Raw genomic sequence first — 22,848 nt, 5'->3', positions numbered from 1 at the left:
GAAATTTTGTGGGAATATGGAGCATACCCCTCAAAATACTTTGCAACAGGTGGTCGATCAGGTGCAGGTCTTGATTCGACAATTTAATGATTTGTCCATTAAAATGCACACCTCCCAGTCCGCTGGCGGAGCTCCCGCAGCAGCAGCACCTTCAGGGGTTAAGGAGCCGAAAGTAAATCTCCTGGATCGTTTTTCTGGAGATCGCTCGCAGTTCTTTTGTTTCAAGGAGAGCTGCAAGCTATATTTCCAGCTTAGGCCTCAGTCTTCTGGGTCAGAGATTCAGCGGGTGGGCATAGTGATTTCCTTGCTACAAGGAGACCCACAGGTCTGGGCATATGGGTTGCAGCCTGACTGTCCTTCGCTTAAAAGTGTTGATGCTTTTTTTACGGCACTGGGCATGTTGTATGATGACCCTGACAAGACGGCCTCAGCCGAGGCTCAGATTTCGATCCTTAAGCAAGGGCGAAGGCCAGTTGAGGTTTACTGTACGGAGTTTCGGAGGTTGGCCCATGATACCCAGTGGAATGACCCAGCCCTGAGACACCAGTACCGAAGAGGTCTTTCTAACCAGATAAAAGACCAACTGGTACAATATCCCTTGCCTGATAGCTTGGATCAGCTCATGCAGTTATCCATCCGGGTGGATAGACGGCTGAGAGAGCGTAGGCTGGAAAGGGAGACCAAGGTTTCCTTCTTTCCCAAGGGAACCTCAGACTCTGAGGAATATTCAGAGGAACCTATAAAGATTGGGGCTACCCGCCTCTCCTCGCGTGAGAAGACGCGGAGGAGACAGCAGGGGTTGTGTTTGTACTGTGGGAATAAAGGTCATGTGGTAGTATCATGCCCAGAAAAGCCGGAAAACTTCAGGGCCTGAGGGTGATGAGAATATCCTGTCAGGCCAGAAGTCAGAATTTCCCAAGAAGACTTTTATCATTCCGGTGACCTTGAAGATCCTCGGTCAAACTGTCAAGACTGAGGCCTTTGTGGACAGTGGGGCCGACAGCGTTTTTATGGACCGCCAATTTGCCCTGAAACACTCTGTTCCCTTAGTACCCTTGGCATCGGAAATTGAGATCTGTGGGTTAAACGGGGAACCATTATCCCAGGGTAAAATTACCTCTTGCACTAGCCAGATTTCTTTTGTTTGTTGGAGCCACACACTCTGAAAAATTGTCCTTTTATGTGACTGTCTGTACTTTTGCCCCATTGGTGTTGGGGTTACCCTGGTTAAGGGCCCACAATCCTCAATTTGACTGGGTCTCTGGGGAGATTCTTAGTTGGGGTACTGATTGTTTCAGGAGTTGCTTGAGCCTTCCAGTCAGGCTTTCGCAGCTAAGTTTGCCAGGATTACCAGGATGTTATGCAGATTTTGCGGACGTGTTCTCCAAAAAAGTTGCAGAGGTACTACCTCCCCATCGCCCCTATGACTGTGCCATTGATTTGTTGCCGAATGCTAAGCTTCCCAAGAGCAGGTTGTACTCCCTGTCACGTCCTGAGACTCAGGCTATGGCAGAGTACATTCAGGAGAACTTGGCTAAGGGATTTATCAGACCTTCACAGTCTCCAGTTGGGTCGGGGTTCTTCTTCGTGGGTAAAAAGGACGGTTCGTTGCGACCCTGCATCAACTTCAGGGAATTGAACCGTATCACGATTAAAAACTCATACCCACTGCCTCTCATTTCGGTCTTGTTTGACCAGCTTCGTACTGCCACCATTTTTTCTAAGATTGACCTACGCGGTGCGTACAATCTAATCCGAATAAGAGAGGGGGATGAATGGAAGACTGCCTTTAATACCCACTCAGGGCATTATGAATATTTGGTGATGCCTTTTGGGCTCTGTAATGCCCCGGCAGTCTTCCAGGATTTCATGAACGATGTGCTCAGGGAATATTTGGATAGATTCTTAGTTGTATACTTAGATGACATCCTAATCTTCTCCCATTCCCTGGAGGAACATCGGAAGCATGTACGCTTAGTCCTCCAGAAACTCAGAGACCACCGGCTTGGGGCGAAGCTGGAGAAGTGCGAATTTGAAGTTCAGCAAATCGCATTTCTAGGATATATTATCTCCCCAGAAGGTTTCCAAATGGAGGGTTCCAAGGTACAGGCAGTCCTGGATTTGGTGCAGCCCACTAGTTTGAAGGGGCTTCAGCGTTTCCTGGGCTTTGCGAATTTTTATAGACGATTTATTGCTGGATTTTCGTCTATAGTGGCGCCCTTGGTGGCACTCACTAAGAAAGGGGCGGATGTTGCTCACTGGTCTTGTGAGGCCAAAGCGGCTTTTGCCCGTCTCAAAAGGGCATTTGTCTCGGCCAAGGTGCTGCGACACCCAGATCCAGAGCGTCCTTTTGTGGTGGAGGTGGATGCCTCTGAGATGGGTATTGGGGCAGTGCTCTCTCAGATGGGAGTGTCTGATAATCGCCTTCATCCCTGTGCTTACTTTTCCCGTAAATTTTCGCCTGCCGAGATGAATTATGACGTGGGTAACCGGGAATTGTTGGCTATTAAGGATGCACTCGAAGAGTGGAGACACTGGCTTGAGGGGGCTAAGTATGTGGTCTCAATTCTCACCGACCATAAGAATTTGGCATATTTAGAGTCAGCGAAGCGTCTCAATGCCAGGCAGGCACGATGGGCTTTGTTTTTTGCTCGCTTTCATTTTTTGATAACATATCGCCCTGGGTCAAAAAACATCAAGGCTGATGCGCTCTCGCAGAGTTTTGCTCCAATCCAGGAGACCACCGAGGAGCCATTGCCCATTGTGTCTCCATCATGTATTAAAGTGGGCATTACCCAGGACCTCTTGTCATTAGTCCTTAGAGCACAGGAGCAGGCTACTCCAGACCTTCCGGTAGGTCTTTTGTTTGTGCCTCCTAGGTTAAGACAGCGAGTGTTCCTGGAATTCCATGCCAAGAAGTCGGCAGGTCACCCGGGTATTGCCAGAACTCGGGAGTTGCTATCTAGGGCGGTGTGGTGGCCCTCGGTGGCTAAGGATGTGGATCAGTGGGTTCGGGCATGTGACATCTGTGCCCGAAATAAGACTCCTAGAGGGGTTCCTGTTGGCCCATTACATCCACTCTCTATTCCATCTAAGCCATGGACCCACATTTCAATGGATTTTGTGGTGGACTTGCCCAAATCCTCGGGGATGACAGCCATCTGGGTTGTCGTTGACAGGTTTTCGAAGATGGCGCACTTCGTTCCACTGGTTGGGCTGCCATCGGCCAGACGCCTGTCTGAATTATTTATGCTGCATGTTGTGCGCCTCCACGGGTTGCCACTTGATGTGGTCTCTGACCGCGGATCCCAGTTTGTGGCCAAATTCTGGAGGGCATTTTGTTCCGATCTCCAGATTTCTGTCAGCTTGTCGTCAGGCTACCATCCGCAGTCTAATGGGCAGACTGAAAGGGTGAACCAGTCCTTGGAGCAGTTCCTCAGGTGTTATGTCTCCAAGTGTCAGACTGACTGGGTTGCTCATCTGTCCATGGCGGAGTTTGCCTATAACAACGCGGCTCACTCTGCTACAGGGATCTCTCCCTTCCTTTGTGTGTATGGGCATCATCCTAAGGCCAATTCTTTTGACCCCCTGGACTCCACGCCTGGTGGTTCCTCTGTGGTTTCGGTCCTTAGGGGTATTTGGAGGAAAGTGAAGAAAGCCCTTGTGTCTGTGTCATTAGTGACCAAAAGGGTTTTTGATAAGCGGAAAAGACCCTGCAGCTTCAAATTAGGAGACTTTGTCTGGTTGTCTACCAAGAATTTGAAGTTGAGACAGCCATCTCATAAGTTAGGCCCCCGGTTCATCGGCCCTTATAAGATCACTAGGGTTATCAATCCGGTGGCATTTCAGTTAGATCTGCCCCGTTCTTTGGGTATCAATAAAACATTTCATTGTTCACTTTTAAAACGGGCGATTAGTAATCCTTCTTCCAGTGGAAGACCTTCTCCTCTTCTGATACTTGGCCAGAGGGAGTTTGTTGTTGAAAGGATTCTTGACTCCAAGATGGTTCGGGTCGGCTGTCATTTTTGGTGCACTGGAAGGGGTATGGCCCGGAGGAGCGGTCGTGGGTGCGCAGTTGTGATCTTCATGCCCCCAGACTGATATGCTCTTTCTTTTCGCAGTTCCCCGATAAACCCGGTGGTAGGGGTTCTTTGACCCCTCGTCAGAGGGGGGGTACTGTTAGGGTCTCCTGCCCTGTGCTGCCACGTCGTCATGGCAACCGGGAGACAAGTGCTAGCGGAGTGGCCTGAGCGCAGCTGATACTCCGGTTCGGGTCTTTTGCTGTGCAGTGGTTACAGGCTTTGTGCATGGCAGGGGATCCGGTGCTGGTTTTTGTGCTCACAGTCTGTGAGGTCTGAGTGGGGCGTGGACAGCACCTGCTATATAAGGCCTCTTCTCAGGTTAAGCAGATGCTGCTGAATCTTTGTTGGTTAGTCAGTTCCTGAAAGTTAGCTAGTACTGTGTAGCTTTGTATTTGTTTGTTGCTTACTGCAAATAGGCCTTGGGATTTGGTACTACACTCTGCCAATCCAGACCTAGCAGTAAGACTGGAGTCAGTCGTTTAACTTGCTGGGGTTCTTTTGCTACTCTGTGAACTTAGCAAGTTTGCGGCTGTATTCTCAGACTTGCCTGCCAAAATCCTTTCTCACTGTGCAAGGTGTTCTGGTGTCAGTTTAGTGGCAGTAAGCTGAACCAGTGCACTGCAAGTGAGGACTAGGATTGTGGAGACTCTCCTTGTGTCTATTATTCCATCTCTGACCAAGGAGTTTACTGCCACACCCGTTGGTAACCCTTTAGGGTTTTGCTGTTGCCCTTAGCAACAGCATTTTGGGTTCTCTACGTATTAAAACACAACATCTTGCTTCTTTCCATCTGAGCACTCCTAATACTAGGGAGACACCCAGTTTCTTAGCCTCTGGGCTTCTCTGTTCACTTTGTGTTTATTTTGTTACCCTATCACCTTCTGTGTACATAATGTCATATTCCCCAGTCTGTCTGTGAGTTCATTTGTTTTGCATCCCTCTCCGTTCAGACACCAGTACATTCCTGCAGGCACTGGTGTGCAGAACACCTGTCGGTTGACATGGGCCACTGCAGTGATGTTGTCTGACTGAATCAGCACTGGTTGGTCTCGAAGCAGAGGCTCCGTTTGGCTTAGGGCGTTGTATATGGCCCTTAGTTCTAGGATATTTATGTGCAGACAAGTCTCCTGACTTGACCACAGCCCTTGGAAGTTTCTTCCCTGAGTGACTGCCCCCCATCCTCGGAGGCTTGCATCCGTGGTCACCAGGACCCAGTCCTGTATGCCGAATCTGCGGCACTTGAGGAGGTGAGCACTCTGCAGCCCCCACAGAAGAGACACCCTGGCCCTGGGGGACAGGGTGATCAGCCGATGCATCTGAAGATGCGATCCGGACCACTTGTCCAACAGATCCCACTAAAAGATCCTGGCATGGAACCTGCCGAAGGGAATGGCTTCGTATGACGCCACCATCTTTCCCAGGACTCGCGTGCAGTAATGCATCGACACCTGTTTTGGTTTCAGGAGGTCCCTGACCAGAGTCACGAGCTCCTGAGCCTTCTCCTCCGGGAGAAATACCTTCTTCTGGTCTGTATCCAGAATCATGCCCAGGAAGGGCAGACGCTTCGTAGGGATCAGCTGCGACTTTGGAATATTCAGAATCCAGCCGTGCTGCCGCAACACTTCCTGAGAGTGTGCTACGCTGATCAGTAACTGCTCCCTGGACCTCGCCTTTATGAGGAGATCGTCCAAGTATGGGATAATTGTAACTCCTTGCTTCCGAAGGAGCACCATCATCTCCGCCATCACCTTGGTAAATATTCTCGGTGCCGTGGACAGGCTAAACGGCAGCGTCTGGAATTGGTAATGACAGTCCTGTACCACAAACCTGAGGTACTCTTGATGAGGCGGATAAATGGGGACATGCAAGTAAGCATCCTTGATGTCCAGAGACACCATGAAATCATGACCGCTCTGAGCGATTCCATTTTGAACTTGAATTTCTTCAGATAAATGTTCAGGGATTTTAAATTCAAGATGGGTCTGACCGAACCGTCCGGTTTCGGTACCACAAACATAGTGGAATAGTAACCCCTTCCCTGTTGAAGGAGGGGAACTTTTACTACCACCTGCTGGAAGTATAGCTTGTGAATTGCCGCCTGCACCACCTCCCTTTCCATGGGGGAAGCTGGCAAGGCCGATTTTAGGTAACGGTGAGGGGGCGTCACTTCGAATTCCAGCTTGTATCCCTGAGACACAATTTGTATAGCCCAAGGATCCACCTGTGAGCGAACCCACTGGTGGCTGAAATTTCGGAGACGCGCCCCCACCGCTCCTGGCTCCGCCTGTGGAGCCCCAGCGTCATGCGGTGGACTTAGTGGGAGTCGGGGAGGACTTTTGTTCATGGGAACTAGCTGCGTGGTGCAGCTTTTTTCCTCTACCCCTGCCTCTGGCAAGAAAGGATGCCCCTCTGACTTTCTTGCTCTTTTGCGAACGAAAGGACTGCATCTGGTAATACGGTGCTTTCTTCGGCTGTGGGGGAACATAAGGCAAGAAATTTGACTTCCCTGCCGTAGCAGTGGAAACTAGGTCCGAGAGACCGTCCCCAAATAATTCCTCACCCTTATAAGGCAAAACCTCCATGTTTTTTAGCGTCGGCATCCCCTGTCCATTGCCGAGTCCATAAGACCCTTCTGGCAGAAATGGACATTGCGTTTATTCTAGAGCCCAGCAGGCAAATGTCCCTCTGGGCATCGCGCATATATAGGACAGCGTCCTTGATATGTCCCAGGGTCAGTAGAACAGTGTCCCTGTCCAGGGTATCTATCTCCTCCGAGAGATTATCAGTCCAAGCTGCTACAGCACTACACATCCAGGCCGAAGCAATTGCTGGCCTCAGTAGAGTACCAGAATGTGTATAAACAGACTTCAGGATACCTTCCTGCTTCCTATCCGCAGGATCCTTTAGGGCGGCCGTATCCTGAGACGGCAGGGCCACCCTCTTAGATAAGCGTGTCAACGCCTTGTCTACCCTAGGGGAGGATTCCCAGCGTAACCTGTCCGTTGGCGGGAAAGGATACGCCATCAGTAATCTCTTGGAAATTACCACCTTCCTATCAGGAGAATCCAACGCTTTTTCACATAATTCATTTAATTCATGTGAAGGGGGAAAAGTCACTTCTTGCTTTTTCTCCCCATACATATAAACCCTCTTGTCAGGGACAGGGTTTTCCTCTGATATGTGAAATATATCCTTCATTGCTATAATCATGTAGCGGACGGCTTTAGTCATTTTAGGCTGCAATTTTGCATCATCGTCATCGATACTGAAGTCAGACTCCGTGTCGGCATCTGTGTCAACCATCTGGGATAGTGGGCGCTTGTGAGACTCTGACGGCCTTTGCATTGTAGGATCAGGCATGGGTTGAGACCCTGACTGTCCCAAGGCTACAGCTTTATCCAACCTGTTATGCAAGGAGCTTACATTATCATTTAACACCTTCCACATATCCATCCAATCAGGTGTCGGCACCGTCGTCGGCGACACCTCATTCATCTGCACTTGTTCTGCCTCCACATATCCTTCCTCATCAAACATGTCGACACTGATGTACCGACACACCGCACACACACAGGGAATGCTCTGACTGAGGACAGGACCCCACTAAGGCTTTTGGGAAGACAGAGAGTATGTCAGCACACACCCCAGCGCTATATATAACCCAGGGATTACACTGTAACTTAGTGATTACTCCGTAGCTGCTGTTTGTGATCGTTTTGCGCCTAAATTGATGTGCCCCCCCTCTCTTTTTTACCCTTCTTGTACCTGGATACTGCAGGGGAGAGCCTGGGGAGCGTCTTTCCAGCGGAGCTGTGAAGAGAAAATGGCGCTGGCGTGCTGAGGAAGAAGGCCCCGCCCCCTCAGCGGCGGGCTTCTGTCCCGCTTGTATGTGTAAAAAATGGCGGGGGCTCGAACATATATCCAGTGCCTGACTGGATATATGCATTATTTTGCCAAAAGGTACCTTAATTGCTGCCCAGGGCGCCCCCCCTGCGCCCTGCACCCTACAGTGACCGGAGTGTGTGGGTGTGCTGTGGGAGCAGTGTCGCACAGCTGCAGTGCTGTGCGCTACCTTAAGTGAAGACAGGAGTCTTCTGCCGCCGATTTCGATGTCTTCATGCTTCTGTACTTCTGGCTCTGCGAGGGGGACGGCAGCGCGGCTCCGGGAACGGATGATCAAGGTTAGGTACCTGTGTACGATCCCTCTGGAGCTAATGGTGTCCAGTAGCCTAAGAAGCGCAACCTAGCCGCAGTTAGTAGGTTTGCTTCTCTCCCCTCAGTCCCACGTAGCAGAGAGTCTGTTGTCAGCAGAAGCTCTCTGAAAATAAAAAACCTAACTAAAATACTTTCTTCTTAGCAAGCTCAGGAGAGCCTACTAAAAGCACCCAGCTCTGTCCGGGCACAGATTCTAACTGAGGTCTGGAGGAGGGGCATAGAGGGAGGAGCCAGTGCACACCAGGTAGTACTAAATCTTTCTTTAGAATGCCCAGTCTCCTGCGGAGCCCGTCTATTCCCCATGGTCCTTACGGAGTCCCCAGCATCCACTAGGACGTTAGAGAAAAATAGAATATTGTTGTTGTTTTTTGTAGGAGAACTACAAGTCCCAGCAAGCCTCACCCGCAAGCTGGTACTTGAAGAACCACAAGTACCAGCATGCGGGGAAAGAACAGGCCCGCTGGTACCTGTAGTTCTACTACAAAAGAAAATACCCCCCAAAAAACAGTAGACACACACCGTGATAGTAAAATTTTAATTACACACACTTACACACTCACATACTTACCTACATCCAACGCTGCGATTCACGTCCTCTTGTCCAGTAACATCCACGAGGTACCTGGAAAAATAAAATGATACTTACAGCCAATCCAGTGATGATCGGTCCTCTTCTTTCTCCATGTAATCCAGGGACTTGTTTAAAATAATAAACTGAAAACCCGATCCACGCTACTAAAGGGGTTCCATGTTTACACATGGAACCCCTTTCCCCGACTGCCGGGACCCCCCGTGACTTCTGTCAGTGAAGGTCCCGCCTGCCAATCAGGGAGCGCCACATCATGGCGCTCTCCTGATTGGCTGTGTGCTCCTTGCCTGTCAATCAGGCAGAGCGCAGCGGCTAGAATGGAGGATCGCGGTCCTCCATTATAGCCTATGATGGGAACTTTACGGTCTGCGGTTAACCGCAGAGTTAATTGGGGTCACTCTTGTGCCCGAGGAGACGGCACATGGGGGGAGAGAAAGCGGTGACTGCTGGGGACGGGGGGAGAGAAAGCGGTGACTGCTGGGGACGGGGGGAGAGAAAGCGGCGACCACCAGGGTTGAGGGGGGAAAGAAAGTGGTGACTGCTGGGGATGGGGGGGAAAGATAGCGGTGACTGCTGGGGATGATGGGAGAGATAGCGGTGACCGCCGGGGATAAGGGGGGAGAGAAAGCGTGGACTGCTGGGGATGGAGGGAGAGAAAGCGGGGACTGCTGGGGATGGGGGGAGAGAAAGCGGGGACTGCTGGGGATGGGGGGAGAGAAAGCAGTGACCGCCGGGTTTGAGGGGGGAGAGAAAGCGGTGACCGCCGGGGTTGAGGGGGGAGAGAAAGCGGTGACTGCTGGGGATGGGGAGAGAGATAGCAGTCACTGTCGGGGATGAGGGGGAGAGAAAGTGGTCACTGCTGGGGATGGGGGGGGGGGGGGGGGGGAGTGAGTGCTGACTGCTATCTCCCCATGGTACTAATGTGGACCCCAGCATCCTCTAGGACGTAAGATAAAATAGGATTTTAATTACCTACTGGTAACTCCTTTTCTCGTTGCCCGCCCAGCGCTTAGTACTTCCTGCACTGTTACAAGTATTGTTGGTTGGTTCAGCTGCTGCTGTTCCTGGTTTCAGGTTTCATATGTGCTTGTTGGAATCTCACCACTTTCCTTTTTTATCCTTCTCTCAGAGTATATCCGTCTCCTCGGGCACAGTCTGGTAGGAGGGGCATAGAGGGAGGAGCCAGCACACACCATCAAACTCTTAAAGTGCCCAAGGCACCTAGTGGACCCGTCTATACCCCATGGTAGTAAATGGATCCCAGTATCCTCTACGGACTACGAGAAAATAATTTACCAGTAGGTAATTAAAATCCTATTTTTTGGTGTGTCGTTTTCCTCATAGAGTGACTGGGAACCACAAATCGTGCACCGTGTCCGCTCGCCTCGGCACAAGTTACCATTCCCAATTGCAGTCCACGTGGATCGTAAAGTATGAAAAAAAAAAAAGTGAAACACTCATGTTTGCCTTTTGTCAAGTCGACCTAGAGTCCCTGTCGACCTAGAAACTACGTCGACCTACTTACTGTCAACCAATAGTGGTTGACCTAGACATGGCGGACCTAGGTCTTGTTGACCTAGAGACCGGATCCCGGCCAAGCTTGGTATAGGGAGCTTCACCTGGTGTACTATTAAGCGGAGGCCCTGTAATCTGATGATTGGTGGAGAGGGGCAGATCATGTGACCCCTCCTCACCAATCACAGCACAGCTCAGTCAGCGGATACCATGTCTGCCGCCATTATCAGGGTACTGTCACCAGTGTCATTATTAGGAGCCGTCTCCATGACAACACAACGACCCGGAAGCGGAAGTGCGTCTGCAGCTGGTGTCCCGGAAGTGGCGGTTCTCTGCTCTCGCACACATGGCCGGGGGAAAGAGATCAGATGAGTCCGGGCAGAAGCCTCAACCTAAGACCAGCGCCCAGGCTGACAGTGCGGGGGAAGGCGGCGGGGAGCAGCCGGGGCAGGAGGCCGTGTTCCCTCCGACCTTCAGCGTCTCCGCCATCAAGAACAAGCAGCGGCGGCACTTCATGTTCCTGAGGCAGAAGCAGGAGAAGAGGAAGGTGAGGGGCGGCTGCTGGGGCTTGCCTGGGGATGGGGGAGACAGCTGGGGCCCTGTCTGAGGATGGGGGTGACTGCTGGGGCCCTGCCTGAGGATGGGGGTGACTGCTGGGGCCCTGCCTGAGGATGGGAGAGACTGCTGGGGCCCTGCCTGAGGATGGGAGAGACTGCTGGGGCCCTGCCTGAGGATGGGAGAGACTGCTGGGGCCCTGCCTGAGGATGGGGGAGACTGCTGGGGCCCTGCCTGAGGATGGGGGAGACTGCTGGGGCCCTGCCTGAGGATGGGGGAGACTGCTGGGGCCCTGCCTGAGGATGGGGGAGACAGCTGGGGCCCTGCCTGAGGATGGGGGAGACAGCTGGGGCCCTGCCTGAGGATGGGGGAGACAGCTGGGGCCCTGCCTGAGGATGGGGGAGACAGCTGGGGCCCTGCCTGAGGATGGGGGAGACAGCTGGGGCCCTGCCTGAGGATGGGGGAGACAGCTGGGGCCCTGCCTGAGGATGGGGGAGACAGCTGGGGCCCTGCCTGAGGATGGGGGAGACAGCTGGGGCCCTGCCTGAGGATGGGGGAGACAGCTGGGGCCCTGCCTGAGGATGGGGGAGACAGCTGGGGCCCTGCCTGAGGATGGGGGAGAGGGGAGACTGCTGGGGATGAGGGGAAGAGAGTGGCGACTGCCAGTGGTAGTGGGGGTTAAAGTGTGGCGACTGCCGGGGATGGGCGGAGAGAAAGCGGCGACTGCCGGGGATGGGGGGGGGGGTCGAGAGAGAGCAATGACTGCCGGGATGGGGGGGGGGGGGGGCGTCGAGAGAAAGCGCTGACTGTCGGGGATGGGGGGGGAGGCGGAGAGAAAGCGGTGACTGCAGGGGATGGGGGGGGGGTAGAGAGATAGCGGTGACTGCTGGAGATAGGGGGAAGTAGTGACTGGGGGGGGGGGGGGGGGGGGGGGGAGTGGTGTATTGGAGCCTCCATTCTGTGTGTGACCAGAGAAAAGGGAAGTCTCTGTGACTTGCTATATGTATGCTACCCTCCCCCCATATGTAACCAGTGTAGGGTGGGGGGAGGTCCATGTGGTCAGTCTGTTGTAAGATAATAAGGGTTTTGTCAGCGCACACAGTGGTAATAAATATGTAATTTTCTTGTAGGAGAAGCTTGCTATTAAAAAGAAGCGTAAGAAGGAGAGAAAGGCGCTTGGGGACAAGGTACGTGGAGAAGCGGTGAACTGTTACGCATTCGGACGTTCTCCTGACAAAGTGATTTCTTCCCGCACTGTATCTTTCTTATTCTCCGTGGGAGAATAATCTCGCTGCTCTACAACCCATGACCCAGTGACCACTACACAGATGGTGGCTCTGCACAAGTGTACAGTTTTGATCACACTGCGTCTTGCTTTGGTTCTGGATGATGGGAAAGAGACCACGTTACAGATAATTTTTCTACTTTGGAGAAACACGCTGCGTCTGTACATGGGGCTTCTTCATTTCATGTATCAAGGACATTAACACTGCCCAGTGCTTGCCGTATAGCTGTGTGTTACACTAAAGTCACAAGACATAAGCAATCTGAGGAAGTTATTTACATGTGACGTTATCTGTGCCAATAACAGTACAGCATGGGGGGTAATTCAGACCTGATCGTAGCAGCAAGTTTGTTAGCATTTGGGCAAAACCATGCTGCACTGCAGGTGGGGCAAATGTAACATGTGCAGAGAGAGTTAGATTTGGGTGGATTATATTGTTTCTGTGCAGAGTAAATACTGGCTGCTTTATTTTTACACTGCAATTTAGATTTCAGTTTGACCACACCCATCCCAAATCTAACTCTCTCTGCACATGTTACATCTGCCCCACCTGCAGTGCACATGGTTTTGCCCAACTGCTAACAAATTTGCTGCTACGATCAGGTCTGAATTACCCCCATGGTACGTTTTATAAATACCAAGATCAGAAGCCAATATTGTACAGTATAATATAGTCGTGGATCACTGCAAATTGGGTGACGCTGTATTAAGCATAGAATTTTATAATAGTGGTTTTTATGTTCAGTCCCACTTTACTTTTGTGGACTGGATGGCACAGTCCTAAGATGGTTCAAATCATTTCTCACAGGCAGGTCACAGAGAGTATCATCTGGATTATACTTATCACCATCAGTGCCATTGCCATGTGGTGTCCCACAAGGTTCTATACTATCCCCCATGCTTTTTGCAATATACATGCTCCCGCTGGGTGAAATAACCATGCGTCATGGGCTAGTCTACCACTGCTATGCAGATGATACACAACTGTACTTGTCCTTTTGCTCCGGGCACTGATAACCCAATAGCAACCCTAAATGGCTGTCCAGCTGAACTACAGGAGTGGATGAGCGCCAGTTGGCTGCGACTGAACCCGGATAAAACAGAGGTCCTTATGATACGACCGCAACATCAAAGGACAAGACTGCAGCATAGCCAACCAACTGGACTCACACTCGGGGATTCAGAATTACAGACCAGTGATCATGTGTGGAATCTTGGCGTTGTCCTGGATGGTGGCTTGACACTTAAACATCAGATATCAGCCACAATCAAATCCTCATTCTTTCACCTGAGGAACATAGCCAGAATCAAGCACCTAATTCCCTCAGATGATCTGCCAAAAGTCATACATGCATTTGTATCATCTCGATTAGACTACTGTAATGCCCTCTACCTTGGTCTACCAGCAAAAGAATTGCAGCGCTTACAGCTGGTGCAAAACACAGCTGCCAGGCTATTAACCAACCAGCCCCGTTCTAGCCACATAACACCCATCCTCTACTCCCTTCACTGGCTGCCTGTAAGATGGCGAATCATCTTCAAGATTGGCTTACTGAGTTTCAAAGCCCTACATGACCAGGGCCCAAGGTACCTGAAGCAGCTTCTGACCCCATACTGCCCCACTCACTTACTGCGATCTGTAGATGAAGGACTATTAGCAGTACCTAGAATCTCCCGTAATTCATCTGGGGGTCGAGCTTTTAGTCATGCGGCTCCGACTCTATGGAACTCACTTCCCCGTACAGTGCGAGAGGCCCCAACTATAGAATCCTTCAAAAGTAGACTCAAGACTTTCCTGTTTACTCAGCATTTCCATAATGTCCCTTTAGTATCTTCATGCTTCTGTATTTTATGAAACGCTTTTCCGTACTTCATTATTTTCTGTACTATATTATGCTATGTATCGGTTAAGCGCCTTGAGTCCTATTGGAAAAAGAGCGCTATATAAATAAAATTATTATTACTTACCATCGGTCGTAAATTGGAAATTTTAAAGATCTGTTGCATCAGATGTAGCCAAGCTTCCGCCTTATGTACCCGTCATCCCCAATCTGCGGAAGCTGCTTTTAGTGGTTGGAGAACAGGTTCCATTCTATGATAACAAGGGTATTTTATGCGGAAATGTTTTACATGTGCCCTGACGGCTGGCGGATTGCTCTAATACATTTCCTGATATATATTTCTTTTCTATAGGCTCCGCCAAAGGCTGTTCCCAAAACCATTGAAAACCAACGTGTGTATGATGAGACAACAGTTGACCCAGAGGATGAGGAGGTAACTCACTATCACATTATGCTAATCATGGTGTTGCCCTTAAGTGATTAATATGAGGGCCTTATTATAATGTTCTAATTATTATGTATTCATGAGATAGAGGGGTGATACAGTGTGTATAATACAAATTATCATATCCAATAAAAAAATCAAGTGAATGATATATTAGTGGCACAGGGGTCGCTGGGTACTCACCAGTACTGTCTGGCTGGAGAGAGTGGAATACAGATGGGACAGGATCTTATATTTGCCTGATACTGTGGTTATACCTATTTACCCTGCCACTATTTGTGTATTGCACCACCATATTACTTGTGCTGTACAGGCCGTTTTTACTCATGCACAGCAGTCCCTGCGCCATTGGAGCTTACATTCTAACCAAACATGCTAGGGCCTATTTGTGTCTGCTGACAGTTAATCCAGCAGTATGTGTTTGGAGTGCGTGAGGGAACCAATACAAAGCAAGAACATACAGACTCCACACCAGGCCCTCTTTGGAAGTGGACATAGAGCCTAATTCAGACCTGATTGCAGCAGCAAATTTGTTCTCTAATGGGCAAAACCATGTGCACTGCAGGGGGGGCAGATGTAACATGTGCAGAGAGAGTTAGATTTGGGTGGGTTATATTGTTTCTGTGCAGGGTAAATGCTGGCTGCTTTATTTTTACACTGCAATTTAGATCTCAGTTTGAACACACCCCACCCAAATCTAACTCTCTCTGCACATGTTACATATAGCCCACCTGCAGTGCACATGGTTTTGCCCATTAGAGAATACATTTTCTGCTGCGATCATGTAATTACCCCCATAGTTTAGATAATCTGATCATTTGTGTCTGATGTCCTGAGACTTCAAATAAAATAAAAATATTCTTAACAGCAGAATGAAAGTGAATGTGTGCTACTGGCGATGTGACTTTGTGCTGTAGTGATTGATGTTTCTGTTCCTATTTCATCCTGAAGGTGGCGTATGATGAAGCTACAGATGAATTTGCACCTTATTTTAACAGACAGACAACACCCAAGATACTTATCACAACGTCTGACCGCCCCCGAGGGGTAAGGACCGAACAGCTGATTGCCCTCCCTTGCTGATCTCTTCAGTAGCTAAACCTCATTATAAGTGATAACGAGGGCCGAGAACAGCAGCGGATTTCTGTTTGTTGAAGTTAATCAGATGTTGGCCTCCTCTGGCTCACATGTCATATTGGGACTTGTAGTTCCACTACACCTTGCAACTCCTAGATTGGTTGTTTTTGCTTTATTTAGTTACAGAATGTACAATACTACCAAACTGTAATTCAGTCATCACTCGTGCTTAATCCTGTTTTTAATGTCATTTTGTCTCTGTTCCAGCGTACCGTGAAGTTTACAGAACAGCTGTCGTCTATTATACCCAACTCGCAAGTATACTACAGGAGGGGTCTCGCATTGAAAAAAGTTATTCCGCAATGTATTTCCAGGGATTTTACCGACCTCATCGTCATCAATGAAGATCGGAAAGTTCCAAGTATCCTTCAGAGCGGTGTTTTCCTGCCTTGGACCCATAGTGTGTAAAATGTAGATATAGCCAGAGGAGCCAGCGTCCTCTGATTCTATGGAACCTCTTATATATGTGTTGTGTAACAGCATATAGGGCTTTTTCATTCCATTGGTCCTTGATACAATCCCAATCTCTTATCCCAGTCACATAATACCACTTCCCTATTCCAAATCCTATCTCCAGTTCCTGATATCTGTTCCAAAAACTGAAGAACCAGGGCATGGACTCTGATCAGCAGCTTGGTGGTGGAATGAGTCTCTGCCACTTACTGTGTATGCCAGCTTACCGGGCACTTACTGCACTCACTAAGGGGTATATTCAATTGAAGTCCGAATGGATCCGACCTGGGCTATTCAAATGACATCTCAATTTTGAAAAAAGTCGTATTGAGATGCGCAGGGGGGGGGGAACCAGCGCTGCCCACTGCTCCCCCCCCCCCCCTTCCCGTCCCAAGTCTTTCTGCCTCTCCAGTCCCTCCTCTCTGCTAGAGCCAGGTGGACGCTGCTGTGAGCGGCGGCTGTGACGTCCCCGCCTCGGCTGGCTCTCCCCATCCCCGCCTCGGCTCTCCAGTCTCCGGCGCTGCTCTCCCCATCTCACTTCGACTTTTTTTTTAAAGTTGAAGTGAGATGGTCGAAAAGGGGGCCAAAACCGACTGTTTTCGACACAAGCATGTGGATCGGCAGCTATTCCGCCGATCCACGTGCTTTTCGACAAGTCGAATTCCTCGACTTGACGAAAAATTTGGGGTTTGAATAGGTCGAATCACGATTCGACCTTAAAAAGTCGAAAACTGCTGTCTTTTCGGCAAACAGAAGCTTTCGACTTCAATTGAATATATCCCTAAGCCCACTGCGATCTTTATATGGGGGTGTACATATAGTATTCACAGGGGCAAGCGCTCTGGCTTCTGTAAATCTATTTCTGTTCTTCTCGTATCTCATATTCAGAGTAATGATTGAAGTTTATCCGCTTTTACATGTCCTTAACTGCAGTGTGCAGATGGGCTTATCCTCTCTCATTTACCCGATGGCCCTACAGCTCACTTCAAGATGAGTAACGTGCGCCTGCGCAAAGAGATGAAGGTGCGTATTCTAGCTCATGAATAAACGCTTCTTATCCCAGGATCATGCTATGCTCCATCTAGTGCGGGTGGGATAACTACTGACCCAGGAACACAGAGTAACGGGGCCTGATTACACGTGACCTGTCTGTGGTACTTGGACTGGAGATGAAAGCCCCTACTCTATCCTATATGATCTTATACCCATTTGGTAAATGCTGCAGCAGCTCTGTATTTACTATTATTTCTCCGTGGAGTCAGTTTATGTAATCGATGAGCATCAGACTTCAGCACACGCCTAAAAATGTTATCCCGCTCCTGATTGGATGTCCTCAGCACTCATCCAATTAAGATCCTGTTGTCCTCTGTAGCCATGTGTCAGACATACGCCCCGTCTGACGGTCATTGTATTACAGACGCTGGGCAGCAGATGTACTAGGACATAAACTGTAGTGCCAAACGTCATGGGATAGCAGTATGTAAAAATAATGGTAGGTGGCTCTGTCGTACTGTGATGTCTTGGAATTGGCCAGACCTGCATCAGTTGTAATCTGTCATCTCGTGAGTCGGTTTGACATTGTATAGTCTGCTTATGACAAGATGACGTAAATTATTGGCGTTCAAACAGGGCATGATAGTGGGTGCCCGATGGATGGGACATTCCTCTATCTACAGTATCATATATACCAAGAATACCTCATAGAAGGCATTACCACCCACCATGGACAGCGCAGTGGTCAACCACAGGTGCTTAATGATAATGACTAGCTGCGTCTGGCCAGAATTGTCCGTGCTAACCGACAAGCGACACTGGCTCACATCCACATTCAGTTCAGGAGGCACCAGACGCAGATCTAGCAGCTCAGTGCAGCGGTCTCTAGCGTCCATGGCTTATGGAAGTAGACGATCCACCAGAATGCTACTGTTAACACTACAACTATGGACACCGCATCTCGCCTGGGATTGTGACATCACTAATTGGGCCTTGGAAGACCGGAAACATGTGGCGTGGTCCGATGAGTCCCTGCTCCAGATGTTTCAGGCTGATGGTAGGGTTCGGGTGTGGCGTAGTTCCCATGAGGTCGTGGACCTCGGTAGTCAACAAGGCATCATGCAGGCTTGTGGTGATTCCATAATGGTGTTTACATGTGGCATGGGATGTGTCTGCTGGTCCCCCTGAATACGGCCTTGACTGGATACCGCTATGTTGCAGTGCTTAATGTACTCCCACAATGAGGGAAAATTCCAGCAGGAGAACGCACCGTGTCCTCTGTCCCAAGTTATGCAGAATTGGTTCCAGGAGCATTCTGGAGAGTTCTGACGATTGGTGTGGCCACCGTGTTCGCCCGATATAAACTCATTTGATACTAGGCACCTATCCCATGACTTTTGATACTTCCGTGTAGAAGTAAGGCAGAGTCTGTTTTGGTCGCTTCATAGGTATGGAATATAACGCACCAACCGCGTCCCCCATACTGCTCAAGAATGCACTAACCGCATAACATGGGAAGCCCCTTTCACTGAGTGTTTGCTGAACTCGCACTTTGTGGAAGCTATTATAGTATGGCCACAATCGTGTAAGTTGAAGAATAATTTATCCATTGGGTGTAGCCCCTGATCCTTCAAATATAAACCCCTCATACTGGAGGAAAGACGACCCTGAAACCCAGTTTGCCTCTGAGACGCGTCCTCTTACTACGGCAGCTTTCTGTGTGTTCCTGCCAGGATGCAGTTCCGGTATGAATGGTCGACCATGTTATGGTCGACAGTCATTAGGTCGACCACTATTGGTCGACATGGACACATGAAAATGGTCGACACATGAAAAGGTCGACATGATTTTTTTTACTTTTTTTTTTGGTGTAGTTTTTTGCGTAATGTGACTGGGAACCCTAATTAGTGCACCGCGTCCCCTCGCATGGCTCGCTTCACTCGCCATGCTTCAGGCATGGTGTCTTCGCTCCGCTACCGCTTCGCTCGGCACAGATTACCATTCCAATCGTAGTCCACGTGGATCGTAAAGTATGGAAAAGTTCCCCAAAAGAAAAAAAAAAGTTAAAAAACTCATGTCGACCTTTTCATGTGTCGACCATGTGTCCATGTCGACCATGTCAATGTCGACCAATAGTGGTCGACCTAATGACTGTCGACCATAACATGGTCAACCATGTGAACGGATACCCCAGGATGCCACCATCCAGAATGATTGTATACAGTGCCAGCCTGTACCAGTTCTGGCGTTATAAAGTCACTACCACTTCTTTATAGTAAACCATTTGCAGATGGTGATTATATCTCGTGTCCATTGCTGGTATTTTTTTTTTTAACCTTTTCTCCAACGCTCATGTTTATACACATTGGGAGTAATTCAGACCTGATTACAGCAGCAAATTTGTTAGCTAATGGGCAAAACCATGTGCACTGCAGGTGGGGCAGATGTAACATGTGCAGAGAGAGTTAGATTTGGGTGGGTTATATTGTTTCTGTGCAGGGTAAATACTGGCTGCTTTATTTTTACACTGCAATTTAGATTTCAGTTTGAATACTCTTCACCCAAATCTAACTCTCTCTGCACATGTTACATCTGCCCCACCTGCAGTGCACATGGTTTTGCCCAACTGCTAACAAATTTGCTGCTGTGATCAGGTCTGAATTGGGCCCATTGACTGTAACTTGGTGCGTAGAACCAAGCCTCCATTATGTCTGATCTCTCTAGAAAAAAATCTACCCTTTTTTTTTATTTTATTTTTTACTTTTTAATGCGGCCCAGCAGATTTATCCCATAACACATAGCTACCACCCCTCACCCGCCAGACACATGGAGGTGTATAAAATAGCAAAGCGGACAATCTTGTCGCTCCTTTCTTTCTGCCGTCTTAGTGCGGCTAACACTAGTGCCACATCGGGAAATCTACAACCGAGGCTGGCTAACAGTCAGAGCTGAACATCACTGGAAGTTCCTGTATATCCGCTGCATTTTATTGGTGATCACGGTGATTTCCCCCATCCGTCGGCAGCGGGTGACAAGCTTCTGGGAAACGTTGCGGTAACACAGCAGGAAATGCTCCGTATTTATAGTGAATATGCGCTCTGCAGCGTAGCAGCAGTATCTGAATCTGAATTCTTGCCGTTTGTAGAGGAAAGGGAAGACGCCGACGGAGCACCTACCTGAGGTCATCCTAAACAACTTCACCACGCGGCTTGGTCACTCCATCGGGCGCATGTTCGCCTCTCTCTACCCCCACGATCCCCATTTTGTAGGAAGACAGGTGGCAACCTTCCACAACCAGCGAGACTACATCTTCTTCAGATATCACAGGTACTTCTTACCCGTCTGACCTCAGCGATCCCTCCCGTGGTACCCCAGCTGCTGATGTGATCCGTCATTAATATTGCCCTATTGCTGTCATTGTTCCTTTTACAGGTACATCTTCAAGAGTGAGAAGAAAGTAGGGATCCAGGAGCTGGGACCCAGATTTACGCTGAAGCTCCGATCCCTGCAGAAAGGAACCTTTGATTCAAAGTATGGAGAGTACGAATGGATCCATAAGGTAAGAGTCCTACGTGTGGCTGTGATAGGGGGTCGACGGTCAGGTGACCTGATTTGGGGTGCAGATATTATGGCCTGGGGTTGTACAGTCTGACACTCATTGCGGAACGGTTCTCAGTGTTATTTTGCGGCTTTTTTAAATATGTTTTTTATTTTTTTCACTTTTAACCGCTTAATGACCAGTGTTGCTTTGTAGTTTTACAACCGTTTTAAGTTTAGCCTTGTTGCTTAACCCCTTCATAGCCAGAACAAAATTATTTTTTCTTCTTTTTTTATTCATTGTTATACAATGCTTCTGGGTTTACACTACAGATAGGGGTTTGGTCTGGCAACAAATTAGAATAATTATCTTTTATTTTCTGATCTTTATGTAGAGAAAAATTTAGTCTATGAAAAATGGGCCATTAGTTTTTCCCCTTAACAGTAAATAAAAAAAAAATTTGAAAAAATATTTACCATAAAACTCTCATCAAATGTGTCTAGTGTATGTCAGGTGTGTGACTGATATAGGATGGGGCGTGGCGCGCCCCGTTACAGTACATGTAGCACCGATGTGGTACTCCCATGTATACTGCGCAGCCGTTGTGGATATAGTGTACAAGAGGAATCCCTCATATTACTGTCGGGGCGAGTGTGACCGTATGGTAAGAGGTGAAACCAGCATTTCATGCATCTAGAAGCAGCTTATAGCAAGTACAAGGCATGGGTAGGGTATTCCATTCATATTTCAGTCTTTATTTTGCTTACGACTATAAATGTTCGTGGAAGTAAATGGTTCTCTCTTCTCCTTTCTATAGCGACATGAGATGGACTCAAATAGAAGAAAATTCCACTTATAAATTCATGGTTCTGTTACATGGAACTGGCGGGAAGCCGGTAATGGTCTGTACTGGAATTACATCTACAGACGTCTGCTTCATCCGGAGCAGCGCCCCCTGCTGGAACTGAGGAATGGACTAAGGAAGTGAATAGCCTTTTACATTTTCATTTGAGTCGGATCGTATGAGATCATGTGGATGAAATAGGATATACATCTCTCCTATAGCAGAATTCAGCTGTACTCTGTGCCCTCCATAATTATCTGCCCAATGTACTAATAACCCAGCACATAAAGGCTGCTGTACAGTAACATTAAACAGGCTCCACTTCTGCGGTAAGTGCCCGGAGACCTGGTACCCAGAGATGTACAGCTGGTCCTGCTCCATAGTGACACTCTGATCGATCAGTTACTGTAAGTATCCCGATTATACATCTAATGTGCACCGAACGCACCAGCGTAACGCACAGAGGAGCGTTGTATTGGACCATCACATGCTCTCCTAACATGAGTGGTTGTTCCACGTGTGTTATAAAACACGTTTGATTTCTCCAGTGCTGTGCAGTCAAGAGCGTCATCAACTCATGAGATAAGAGGATTATATTAAAACAAAATAAAACCTATTTTTATCTGTGCATTATGTGTTTTGTGCCGTGCTCATAGTACATACATCGTACTAGCGTCTTTACTCGCACAGATTCTGCAGCTATGCTCCATGTTGGAGATGGGCCCAGTCGTCCTCTGTAATAATTTTATATTGATCTAAGAGGATTTCTATAATTGACCCTTCATTTTCCGTTTCTTACCGTCGGGCTGTCTTGGTTATTAAAGGATTCATAATGTCAAAAACTGTATTTGCTAAATTGTGTGTAACAGAAGAGAATGTTTAGGCTACGTGTAGGTTTTACATATAATATTATGTGACATTCGTTCCGTGCTTGGACCATCCGTATTGACACAGGACAGGATACTTCACTCTACAGCATGGGTCTTCAACCTGCTGCTGTAGATCCACACATCCCAGCATGAACTGCCTCAGTTTTAGCATGCCTTAATAGCAAAACTATGGCACGGCATGCTGGGATGTGTAGTTCCACAACAGCTGGAGGGCCGCAGGTTGAAGACCCATGCTCTACAGATATAGTCTCTCACACAATATCTGGGTTTCCTCTCCGGCTGTGACCCCAATATATGTCAGTCTGCACAATTCCTCCACAAGCAAAGTGGGTATATGTTTCCTATTTATATCTGAGTCTAGTCAAGGTGGATGTATCTACTTAGTGGGGTGTATACCCAGCCACAGGGTATCTGGTAAACTTTGAGGAAAGACGCTGATGACGCTGAGCAGTGTTTGTGGTTTATG

At 48.7% G+C, this 22,848-nt stretch overlaps 1 protein-coding gene across 1 annotated transcript; it reads left to right on the top strand.

The window, feature by feature from the left end:
- The first annotated feature begins 10,639 nt into the window (after nucleotides 1–10,639).
- On the top strand, nucleotides 10,640–22,120 carry RPF1 (ribosome production factor 1 homolog). The gene is made up of 9 exons (XM_063938963.1): nucleotides 10,640–10,948; nucleotides 12,087–12,143; nucleotides 14,435–14,515; nucleotides 15,479–15,574; nucleotides 15,872–16,025; nucleotides 17,058–17,140; nucleotides 20,256–20,437; nucleotides 20,543–20,669; nucleotides 21,466–22,120. The coding sequence occupies exons 1-9, from the start codon at nucleotides 10,748–10,750 to the stop codon at nucleotides 21,505–21,507; spliced, it is 1,023 nt and encodes a 340-aa protein (XP_063795033.1). The 5' UTR covers nucleotides 10,640–10,747; the 3' UTR covers nucleotides 21,508–22,120.
- Nucleotides 22,121–22,848: the final 728 nt, after the last annotated feature.

This window comes from Pseudophryne corroboree, chromosome 9, assembly GCF_028390025.1.
Source record: "Pseudophryne corroboree isolate aPseCor3 chromosome 9, aPseCor3.hap2, whole genome shotgun sequence".
Lineage (NCBI taxonomy): Eukaryota > Metazoa > Chordata > Amphibia > Anura > Myobatrachidae > Pseudophryne > Pseudophryne corroboree.
This window is presented reverse-complemented; position numbering and strand designations above follow the sequence as displayed.

Excerpts from the sequence above, each read along its gene's own strand:
- RPF1 (XM_063938963.1), top strand. The coding sequence starts at position 10,748 with ATGGCCGGGGGAAAGAGATCAGATGAGTCCGGGCAGAAGCCTCAACCT. Across the intron at positions 10,949-12,086 it reads AGAAGCAGGAGAAGAGGAAG|GAGAAGCTTGCTATTAAAAA; the intron begins GTGAGGGGCGGC and ends ATTTTCTTGTAG. Across the intron at positions 17,141-20,255 it reads GCCTGCGCAAAGAGATGAAG|AGGAAAGGGAAGACGCCGAC; the intron begins GTGCGTATTCTA and ends TGCCGTTTGTAG.